The sequence below is a fragment of the Bacillus rossius genome (assembly GCF_032445375.1).
Source record: "Bacillus rossius redtenbacheri isolate Brsri chromosome 9 unlocalized genomic scaffold, Brsri_v3 Brsri_v3_scf9_1, whole genome shotgun sequence".
In the NCBI taxonomy this organism is placed as follows: Eukaryota; Metazoa; Arthropoda; class Insecta; order Phasmatodea; family Bacillidae; genus Bacillus; species Bacillus rossius.
Genome location: NW_026962012.1, coordinates 8,217,202 through 8,229,383, shown reverse-complemented (window position 1 = coordinate 8,229,383; position 12,182 = coordinate 8,217,202). Strand labels below are relative to the sequence as shown.

General features: G+C 39.9%; 1 protein-coding gene across 1 annotated transcript in view; it reads right to left on the bottom strand.

Annotated features, from left to right (window-relative positions):
- LOC134542706 (protein bunched, class 2/F/G isoform-like) overlaps nucleotides 1–7,826 on the bottom strand; it is a 50,703-nt gene extending 42,877 nt beyond the window's left edge. The window contains exons 1-4 of the mRNA XM_063387172.1: nucleotides 7,745–7,826; nucleotides 6,744–6,796; nucleotides 5,750–5,813; nucleotides 5,474–5,656 (exon numbers count right to left, since the gene is read on the bottom strand). Coding sequence (XP_063243242.1) covers nucleotides 5,474–5,656; nucleotides 5,750–5,813; nucleotides 6,744–6,796; nucleotides 7,745–7,826 — 382 coding nt within the window. The remainder of the gene's footprint in view (nucleotides 1–5,473; nucleotides 5,657–5,749; nucleotides 5,814–6,743; nucleotides 6,797–7,744) is intronic.
- Between the last annotated feature and the right edge of the window lie 4,356 nt (nucleotides 7,827–12,182).

Genomic DNA, 12,182 nt, shown 5'->3' with positions numbered 1-12,182 from the left:
TTCTCCTCCTGTGGTCCCCGGACCACAAAAAAAACATATATCTGAGAGAGATAGATGAACGAAAGGATAAGACAGAGAGTATGTGCATGCATTTGTTTCAGAATGTAAATAAAGGTATCATGTGCGGTCAGCTGTGATTGCCGTAATTTTATGTTTACTAATGGCGCGCTCGCGTTCCTCCTAGTTCAACCAGCAGCGTAGATAGCACTTTTGAGAAAGTCCCTGCATTACATATTTCGTTCAGAGATTTGGCGTGTAATGGCAGGATTGTACAAATAAACGGTAACCCGCACAGTTTTCCTTTGTGGCGTGAGCATTTTAACATTCAGTTATATTTTTTGTTAGTTAATCATTTGTGATTGATCAATAATTATTGATATCCTGAGCAGTTCTTTGTAATTGAGTAAAAAATTTGTTAATTCGTTTTTATTTAGATAATTGAGTTTCTTTCATTAATTCTGTCTCACTTTCCATCGTTTTACCCCTTTCGATATGCTATCGCGTGTACTGAGTTACACGGAAAATTTTTTGTACGACGCGACGTCTGTCAGTTGGCCTTTTGCAGTTAATTCCGAAATGGTTACTTTTCCGGAACCTTTGAAGTCAGCTATGCATTTGCTGCATAAAAGCTGTGCAGTAAACTATTTGTGTTTTATGTAGGGGATGATCTTGAAGAAGGTTTTAAATTATTTTTAATTACTTTCAAAGCAAGCTGTTACGGATATTAGAGCTTTTTGACATTAAAATGTTATCGTTGCACACGAAGGTATACAAATAGTTGGAATGGATTTAATATTGTAAATACAGTATAAGGCAGTTATTAACTTATTGTCCTTCAACACATTTTATTTTCCACCCCTCGCAGTAATGGTTGATCAAATAAAAAACTATTTTGGACGGTAGTTGTAGATAATATTTTAACGTTTTTATAGTAAATAAGGACGAAATAAGAAAAAAATAAGCAGTATAAGGTGCGGCTATTATGATTTATTGTTAAATTCTACCCCTGTTTTTTTTAACCCTTTGCAGCAATGGTTCGTCTTATCAAAAATTGTTCCAGAAAAAAGTTTCTGTTAAAAATATAAGATTAGAAAATAAATAATTCGGTGGCGTGCCAACTAAGGGAGTCGCGATTTTTTTTGTCCTTAAAACTTTGTGTTTTCCACACATCGTAGTTATGGTTGGTCGTATCAAAACTTCATTTAAACTAATCGTTGTTTTTACTCCTAAAAGATTTAATACTTTTATACGAATATGATATTTTCCACTTTATGTGAGCTATAGAATTTTTTTGTGTTTTTCAAAAAGTCTACCTCATTTCTACCCTTTTGGCGCTATTATTACCATTAACAAACTCAAAAGATATTTTAAATTACCACACTTTATGTATCGGTTAGAAGTGACTTGTAAAACAAATTTGGAAGTTATCGTGTCCACAAAAATGTGATACATTAACAAATATATATATATATATATATATATATATATATATATATATATATAAATGCCAACGGCTACAATAGTTAGTCTTCTTTTGAAAGCTACATAATAATCTGTTTATGAAATGGACCTTAAAACAACGTTGCAAATCAATGAGAATGCTTTCCGTTCATTTTAAATTAAGTAAAAATTATGCTTGTATTTATACTTATACCTAAACAATTCTAATTTTTAAAAATCCCTATTAATAGTTTTGAGTTGTGAAATTAGCCAAATCTTTTTTATTTTAAATATAATATTATTAGAAATAGAATAGTAATTTAAAATATTTAATTAATTGTTAATGGAAAATACTCTTAGGCAAATGTTTATTTTGAATTTATTCTCAGGAAACCTGAATTAATTATTTAGCTTTCTATTTCAAACAGAAGATTCTTCTGCTTAAAAAAGAGGCTTTTGGAGTCGCAATTACCATAGATCATTATCCCAAGTCTTTTTACACAGACCCTCTGAAGTAGAGTTTGATTGACAGATCAAAGTATTCCGCTGGAAAGATTTCCGCATATCGACAAGATTGATTCTTCTATTTGAAAAGAATTCTCCAAAACGGTTAACCGCTGACGGTCACGGTTTTTCCTTTGTAAACACGCGTCCCTTTTACACAGGCAACCAGCGACAAGGATTATCTCCGACTAATGAACTGTTTTCCGTTCTTTCTGGTCAAAGCTTCTCACAGCGTCACTTCAGCAAAAACACACACAGCCGCCAGAAAAAGTGCTGTAAATAATGATTTTTATACGTACATCTATACTTACTTATCGGTTGAAGAGAGGAGGGGGGGATGAAATTTCACTTAAATTTTTAAAAAATAAAAGCATTTTAAAATTATATTATCACCCTGGTGTTCCAATTTTCTGGAATATTTTCAAATATTTTAAGTTCATTTAAAATTTTACGACTTCTTGCATGTGAATGCGGTTTTTAAATAAAAATATATTTATATTATAATGGCTCGTGATTCTAAAATAATTTATTTGTATTAAAATAATGTTTCAAGAATAATTATTTCTCAGGAAAGAGACGTTGATTTATTAATAACGGTTAACCAAAAATATTTTTGTTACATAACTGTAACAAACAAAATCTATTTCACTTATATGTCAAATATATATTTTATGTATGGAACTTGCTACGGTAGTAGAAAAATGGTACGACACGATTAGAACAATAAAATTCATTGATATTATTTCGGTGTTGCCAATGAATTTATATGTAATTCATTTTGGGCTGATGGTCCCGAAACACGAATACATGTTGAAGATGCGTTCGTTTCATGATAGCCAACAGAGAAAAAATAAAATAAAATAATATAGATGGGAATTAACTAAAAAATTTCTTCATTGTCGTTTAAGAGTTAGTTTGGGTGAACATAGGAAAATGATTGCTTCGCGTCGGTGACATCACCTACCTACAAGCTTCGGAACTAAGAAGGTGGACAGTGGCAATGTCGGTCAAATAATTTTTGAAATTTACGGTCGTTCTGTGTCGTCCTCATAAAGCCTGAGCTGGAATTAAAGTTTGCGCCCTCTGAGAAATTAGTTTTGAAATTTAAACATAGCGCTCCCAAACAGGGGTAAAGATAAATTTATATCTTGGAATCTACAAAAGCTGGAGGTAAGAAAGTAAGCATGAAAATAATGCATAGAACGGTACTTACTATTTTCCCCATTTTTTTTTTACATTCAGCCGTTGTGGAGATAAGTTTTTAAATCTCCTAATCTTTTTAAGCAGAACTTTATAAAAGTTATACTAAAACTACAAAAGTTTTAAATAATTTTGTGTAAGAGGGATAGGCTAAGCTTTGAAGTTTAAAATTCATACTCCGAATATAAGAGAGTGAGATATACAAAGCTAAAAATAAACAAAACGTATTGTATATTTCTTAGAATATTTTAAATTTTTACAACTAAGTGGATGAAAAATAGTTACGATATGTTTTATTATTTAAAAAAATCACATTTATGAAGCAAATCAAGCGGGAACACGAATACATTATAAAATGAGTTTTATAATGTGTGTTTCTGCAGTTTTTCGAACTTTAACTGAAACCGGCGCCTGCAAAAGAGGGTGAAAATATTGCAAGCAAAATACAAAAATATATATATTTATTTCTGACATAAGTCAAGGAGGACTTACGTAGCTTAAAACGAATAATGAACATAATTAATTGCATAGCAGGTATTTTTATAACTGTTTTTGAAACTACCCCAAAGGCGGAGAAACGGTAGTAACTTAAATAATGTTTTATAATAACAAAACACACCACCAAAGCTCTTAATATAGGAATTAAATTACTGGGAATGCCTTATAATTATACAAAATTTAATAACTTTCTACTACTTTCTGAAATTCTACTTGCATACCTAATATATATTAAAAAATTTAATATGCTTGCGCATTACCACTGTCTTAATTTCAAACCTTAATGGGGTTTTTACGACATAATTTGTATAAATGCCGGAAATGTTTTGTTTATTTTGCTTCAGTCAAAACATTTATAACTAATCACATATTTTCCTACAATTGTACAATATAAGTAACTTCCTTAATTTGCTTGAGCGAGGCCGTGGATGATTAGGAAGTTTAATAATTTATAAGCAAATAAATCTGAGGTTATTATTTCAAAAAATTTAAACATGCCTGTGTAAGAAGAAATAATGCTCACTATTAAATCACTTCCGATCAGTTCCCGAATATATTCAAAGTTTGCTGTTCGCTCGTGCAGCTTAATGGTTAAAATAACTGTAAACACATTGTGCGATATTTAATACATTTTTGCGTTTTAACATTATTTTGAATATTACTGACTTGATGAAATTAAACTTTTATTTAAATTAGGATCATCTAGTTGGCCTATTAGCGTCCTACCAGGGAGAAACAAAGATAGAATTTTCAAAAAAAAATTTAAACTTTTAACGACGATTTCACTATAATACTTTTAACAGGCTTACTTTCGGAACTCGCCTAGCATAATTAAACTTTTTTTAGTTGTTTTGGATACGATCACGTAGGAGTGCGAAAATCAATTATGAAAAGGGCATACATCGATCTGTCGTAGCGAAAATTACCTGCCCCACTTTAATACACAAACAAGCCAAATGCCCTGGCAAAAAATCCAAAGCAAAATACCAAGTGCGCCACGAGATCTTACTGACCAGTGTGTCGTATCGACACTCGGCCGTATTAAGAGAACAAACGCTAGGTATTGACAGCCGCCATTTTTGGACCATTGTGTTTTATCAATACCCGGCCGTACTTAGGGAACTACAGAGACTATGTAGATATTGCCGGCCTCCATTTTTGAACAAGTGTGACGTATCGACATCTGGCCATACTTAGGGAACTACAAAGACTAGGTACTGACGGCCGCCATTTTTGAACAAGGGTGACGTATCGACACCCGGCCGTACTTAGGGAACTACAAAGACTAGGTATTGACGGCCGCCATTTTTGAACAAGTGTGACGTATCGATACCTGGCCATACTTAGAGAACTACAAAGACTAGGTATTGACGGCCACCATTTTTGGACCAGTGTGTTTTATCAATACCCGACCGTACTTAGGGAACTACAAAGACTAGGTACTGACGGCCGCCATTTTTGAACAAGTGTGACGTATCGACGCCTGGCCGTACTTAGGGAACTACAAAGACTAGGTATTGACGGCCGCCATTTATGGACCAGTGTGTTTTATCAATACCCGACCGTACTTAGGGAACTACAAAGACTAGGTACTGACGGCCGCCATTTTTGAACAAGTGTGACGTATCGACGCCTGGCCGTACTTAGGGAACTACAAAGACTAGGTATTGACGGCCGCCATTTATGGACCAGTGTGTCGTATCGACACCCGGCCATACAAAGACTAGGTACTGACGGCCGCCATTTATGGACCAGTGTGATTTATAAATACCTGACCGTACCAAGGGAACCACAAAGACTACAGGGACGGGTCTCGCGCAAGAGTACTCACTCTGGCAGTTGGACATGGCGGGCATGCGGAAGCTGAGCGAGCCGCCCAGCGGGTCCGCGGCGCGCTGCAGGGGGTCCAGGGGGTTGCCGAAGTGGCCCGACAGGAAGGGCCGCTGGCCGAAGGCGAAGGCGTGGAACTGCTGCTGCTGCCCTAGGAGAGACAGCACTACATCAGCACTGACACCTGCCCAGCGGGTGTGCCACGGCCAGGAGACACACTGCATACGTGGAACTGCTGCTGCTGCCCTAGGAGAGACAGCACTACATCAGCACTGACACCTGCCCAGCGGGTGTGCCACGGCCAGGAGACACACTGCATACGTGGAACTGATGCTGCTGCCCTAGGAGAGACAGCACTACATCAGCACTGACACCTGCCCAGCGGGTGTGCCACGGCCAGGAGACACACTGCATACGTGGAGCTGCTGCTGCTGCCCTAGGAGAGACAGCACTACATCAGCACTGACACCTGCCCAGCGGGTGTGCCACGGCCAGGAGACACACTGCATACGTGGAACTGCTGCTGCTGCCCTAGGAGAGACAGCACTACATCAGCACTGACACCTGCCCAGAGGGTGTGCCACGGCCAGGAGACACACTGCATACGTGGAACTGCTGCTGCTGCCCTAGGAGAGACAGCACTACATCAGCACTGACACCTGCCCAGCGGGTGTGCCACGGCCAGGAGACACACTGCATACGTGGAACTGCTGCTGCTGCCCTAGGAGAGACAGCACTACATCAGCACTGACACCTGCCCAGCGGGTGTGCCACGGCCAGGAGACACACTGCATACGTGGAACTGCTGCTGCTGCCCTAGGAGAGACAGCACTACATCAGCACTGACACCTGCCCAGCGGGTGTGCCACGGCCAGGAGACACACTGCATACGTGGAACTGCTGCTGCTGCCCTAGGAGAGACAGCACTACATCAGCACTGACACCTGCCCAGAGGGTGTGCCACGGCCAGGAGACACACTGCACACGTGGAACTGCTGCTGCTGCCCTAGGAGAGACAGCACTACATCAGCACTGACACCTGCCCAGAGGGTGTGCCACGGCCAGGAGACACACTGCATACGTGGAACTGCTGCTGCTGCCCTAGGAGAGACAGCACTACATCAGCACTGACACCTGCCCAGCGGGTGTGCCACGGCCAGGAGACACACTGCATACGTGGAACTGCTGCTGCTGCCCTAGGAGAGACAGCACTACATCAGCACTGACACCTGCCCAGCGGGTGTGCCACGGCCAGGAGACACACTGCATACGTGGAACTGCTGCTGCTGCCCTAGGAGAGACAGCACTACATCAGCACTAACACCTGCCCAGCGGGTGTGCCACGGCCAGGAGACACACTGCATACGTGGAACTGCTGCTGCTGCCCTAGGAGAGACAGCACTACATCAGCACTGACACCTGCCCAGCGGGTGTGCCACGGCCAGGAGACACACTGCATACGTGGAACTGCTGCTGCTGCCCTAGGAGAGACAGCACTACATCAGCACTGACACCTGCCCAGCGGGTGTGCCACGGCCAGGAGACACACTGCATACGTGGAACTGCTGCTGCTGCCCTAGGAGAGACAGCACTACATCAGCACTGACACCTGCCCAGCGGGTGTGCCACGGCCAGGAGACACACTGCATACGTAGAACTGCTGCTGCTGCCCTAGGAGAGACAGCACTACATCAGCACTGACACCTGCCCAGAGGGTGTGCCACGGCCAGGAGACACACTGCATACGTGGAACTGCTGCTGCTGCCCTAGGAGAGACAGCACTACATCAGCACTGACACCTGCCCAGCGGGTGTGCCACGGCCAGGAGACACACTGCATACGTGGAACTGCTGCTGCTGCCCTAGGAGAGACAGCACTACATCAGCACTGACACCTGCCCAGCGGGTGTGCCACGGCCAGGAGACACACTGCATACGTGGAACTGCTGCTGCTGCCCTAGGAGAGACAGCACTACATCAGCACTGACACCTGCCCAGCGGGTGTGCCACGGCCAGGAGACACACTGCATACGTGGAACTGCTGCTGCTGCCCTAGGAGAGACAGCACTACATCAGCACTGACACCTGCCCAGAGGGTGTGCCACGGCCAGGAGACACACTGCATACGTGGAACTGCTGCTGCTGCCCTAGGAGAGACAGCACTACATCAGCACTGACACCTGCCCAGAGGTTGTGCGACGGCCAGGAGACACACTGCATACGTGGAACTGCTGCTGCTGCCCTAGGAGAGACAGCACTACATCAGCACTAACACCTGCCCAGCGGGTGTGCCACGGCCAGGAGACACACTGCATACGTGCAGTCGCTCTCGAGGTGCGCAGTCAACAGTTTCATAATTAGAGACCGGAAAAATTCGCGGATTCATTTCGCGATAGGCTAGAATTCAAATAGTTATACCTCAATGCTGCCTCTGCTATTGGCTCACAACTCACCTGGATGACTCTGGGTCAATGAGAAAAACTCAACTAAAGCAGCATCAAATCACAGTACTGCTATGTTATGACGTCTCACAAGACAGCAGCCAATGAGTGGGTGACATTTGAATGAGTGTACGTAGAACTATGGAGTTCATGCTAGAGGTCACTGAACCCGCGAATTTTTCAGGTTCCTATATTATAATGTAGTTATCAATTATTGTCTATAGGTGTGAATAATAAGAGTGTTTCTTAACTTAAATGTCATTTTATATTTGAACCCTAGGGTCCTGTTACACTGTCAAATGTTAGCTTCCAACACTTCCCAAGTATTTTGTCGAATAAATATGGAGGGTTATGACGTCACCGAAAACGTCACTACCGCAGCCAAGTTTGTTTGACCAGTTGGATGACGTGATTTTCCACGTAATATTATGTTTTGGATGTGTTGGATGCGATCAGGCAACCAATATCGCGGCTAGTGAAAACGTAAATGGAGTCCGTTTCCGTCACACTGAAACTTTTGAAATGGCGAAGAACACATGGCCAATTAAAGGGGTTATAAAAATTAAATACCTAAAATAATGTTAGGTAATGTGCATGTTGTACGAAAAATAACGCCATAGGAAAAATTATAATTAAAAGTCCGTTACTTTCAAAAACAAGTATTGCGATTTAATACAAACTCTATATAAATATATATATATACTTATTTTAAAAATGTACAAAAGGCAAATATTTTTAAAAATACTATTAGGTAATGTGATACATTATTTGATTTCAAAATAAATTAAAACTGGAAAAAAATTAATAAATACTTTAGAAGGAAGTAAACTTTGATAGTGATACCTGTACATCGTCTAAAACATAATTCAGGTTATCTGTTCAACTTTATTTTTGGAGAAAACTGGAAGCCATTTTTTCGTTTAATAGTGCCCCTCCAATTGTATTATGAAATATGATTTGAGACAAAATTTTGATAGTGTGAATTCACGGGTTCCAACACCTCCAGGATATATTTCACAGTCCTGTACAAGCTTAGGCAAATTTCACCTCTTCATTGACTTGTAAGGCGTCTCAAATGGATAGTAGTGATTATATACTTCTTTGATTGAAGGTCTCTCATTAACCAACACTCCTCCAGATTAAATGGAACCAACAGCAGAAACAGGACAAAGATATTATTATTTGAATTTTAGCATATCACAAAATGACTCCGCGATATTTTTTTTTGTCCATACTTAAAAGACAATAAAATTCTGAAAACCATGGCGGATTCTAATGGTGTTTTTTTTTTAATGTTATTTCTTACCGTGCTTCGCATGTTACACTAGTATTAGGTATATCGTAGTTTGTCCGAGCGCAGGTTTCAGGGTGAGGTTAGTGACGGACCGCCATCTCTATTTTGCGACCGTCACGACCTCTAAAATATCTTCAAAATGTTCTCAAAATAATTAATAGTTTCCCTATTTCGGGAAAAAAATTCCATTTCGAAAAAAAATTCTCAAATTTTTCCTTTAAAAAATATATGGCGGAAATGTCCCCAAAGAACGTATAGATTCTCCCCAAAAAAATTATTAGAAAATTATATTCATGCCACTGGGGTGGCTCTTTTTGTCATATGAAATACGACACTTTGTGTCGACTTCGTGTTGACCTCGATTTCATTTTTACAGAAAAACAAAAAAAAAATAATAGAGTAGTCAAAAAAATATACAAAACATTTTTAAAAAATGAAAAAAAAACACTGAAGTCATGGACTTTGGAGGATTTAGGTTTGGTTTCGGGTGGATGCATTTGTAAAAACATTAAACATTAAACATATCCATCCTTAATTAGAATGATTTTCACCACCTGTAATTTTTATTATTTTACTTCTGTCATTACGAAATCATGGCAACCATCTTGGATGCGCCATCTTGTTTTCGTCTGCTAGAATGTACTGCCACCATATTGTTAAGTTTTGACTTGTTATAGTGCAGTAGTGTCAAGCACCAGACCATCAGCTGTTGTAGCATCAGCCACTTCGTCGCCTTTTCTGACCACCATTTAGAAAATCGGAAATTAACAACCAAAAATTCGGAAAAAAATTATAAAATCATTAAAACATTAAATTTTAATATAGGGTTCGACTGGGTCGATAACTGTTCTAGGTTTGATCCTTGACACTATAAAAATGTAATTTTAGCTTAAAAATACTTATTTAATTAATTACCGACTCAATTTCACATTTTTGTCTGGGTTTGGTCTAGGTTTCTGGAACTATAAATAAAACACTTTTTTCCCAATAATATTTGCCACATCAATTATACTCTACTATCAGTACTAACAAGTAAATTACTAAAGTCATAAGCGTTCCCGATTTCGGCATCTCCTAACCACGGATTAAGGTGAGGTGGGAAATCCCACCGTTTGATGTCTGGTCGTCCATTTCTTTGTTTGGAAATGTTTTTTACCAAAATAGTGGTCGGGATAAATTGCAGGCTGAATCTCTTCGGCATAGAAGCCACCACGAATAGGCATATGGTCCATACCTTCGAGATAGTAGGTCCTAGTCTCCAATTCGCGAACATGGGTTATACGGAAAAGTTCTGGACTCCAATTAGCAGTGAAAACTTTCACGAAGACACCTTTATGCTTGGAGATCCTTACAATGTGCCTGACCTTTCGTGCTATGGATAATAAACAGTATTTTTGTGTATCCATGAGGTCGAGGCATGGTGGGAATTTGTCCCGTGGTCGACTGGGACCCTGGGCCGAGGAAAGTAAAAGGGGGGGGGGGGTTGGTTAATGACCCAATATTTCGAAAACTTTTTAACTGAATGCTTTTTCGATATGGAGGATTTCCGATCCGAAAGGCCGGGTTATGCGGTGGAAATTGTGCCGGGGGTTCTAAAATTATATGGCCACTTTTCCGGCGTGATCAAGTTTATGATATGGATATTAAATCAGTCCGTGTTGATTTCGGCACATATGATTAGGGACCCGGAAATTTCACGGATTCTTCTGGCCTCAGGATAGAATTCAAAGTTATAGGTGTACTCGACCCATGTTACTTTCTCATTGGTTGATTTCTTAGCGAGAACATTTTTATCCTTGTTATTTGGCACTACCTGATTCGCTTACTTCTCTCCTAGCTGGGCATCATTGGCTCACGGTCGTAGAGGGGCGTGTCCAAACAACTGCGTGCCAATCATGAACACAGTGCGAGAGTATGAAGGTTTGCATTCTAGCTTGCAACTAAATGAATCCGCGAATTTTCCGGGTCTCTACATATGATGTACATATAATGGTGTACATATAATTAAACCAATAGCCCTTCAGTTTCCAGCAAAATACAGCTATGGTACTGCCAAAAGACGACTTTTGCAATTAATACTGAGTTGGGCATCTACCGTGCATAAAATACAAGACTTCACTGTAGATTATGCATTTGTTTAATTGAGATCGCTTATCTTTGTTACCGGACAGGCCTTTGTGCAGTCACTGGATGGTCTCCAAGTAGAAGAACTTGATTGCTCTTAGATAACAAGAAAAGTTCCATATAATGTTTGACGCATTAGCTGAAATGAGTAGATTACGTGAACATTAATGACTAAATTTAAGTTCATTGTAACGAATAAATAATTTAATCACTCATATTTAGTATTTTTAATTTGTTTATATGACTTATATCCAATTTTTTTTAAATTTTGAAACAAAAAAAAATATAATGAACTTATCGTTAAACAAACTAAATAAATCCGCCTTTATCGTTGAATGAACTTAAAATTAAAAATAAAATTTAAATTTAAGTTTTTGTCCAACTGTCAAATAATGCACCACAACTCTGTATAACTAAAAACGTGGGGGCCACTCTTCTTTAATTTTTATTATGACTTTAGCCTAAAATTAGCGATAGAAAATTTTAAGACAAATGATATCAAGCACCCTCTGGGCGTCGATTCGGGGGGGGGGGGGGGGGGGTTTCTGCCTGCAGTTGCAAAAGCGTGACTGTGAAACGTGTCTGATGTCAAAACTATGTCTTATGGAAAACATTCTGTATATTTTAAAAGTTTTCTTTTTATTGCCTGCATGTAGGACAAAATATGGTAGTTTACAGAAAACGGGCACCGAGTCTAGATATGACGTATCGGTTAACCCCACGTGCAGAATTCTCGCCCCCTCCCCTCCCCCTTGTAATTTTTCGTGGGCCACACTTGCCCCACTTGCGAATCCTACAAATTCGACCCTCTGAAGCACCCCACTAATAACACAGGTCAACGGTAGTTTTTGT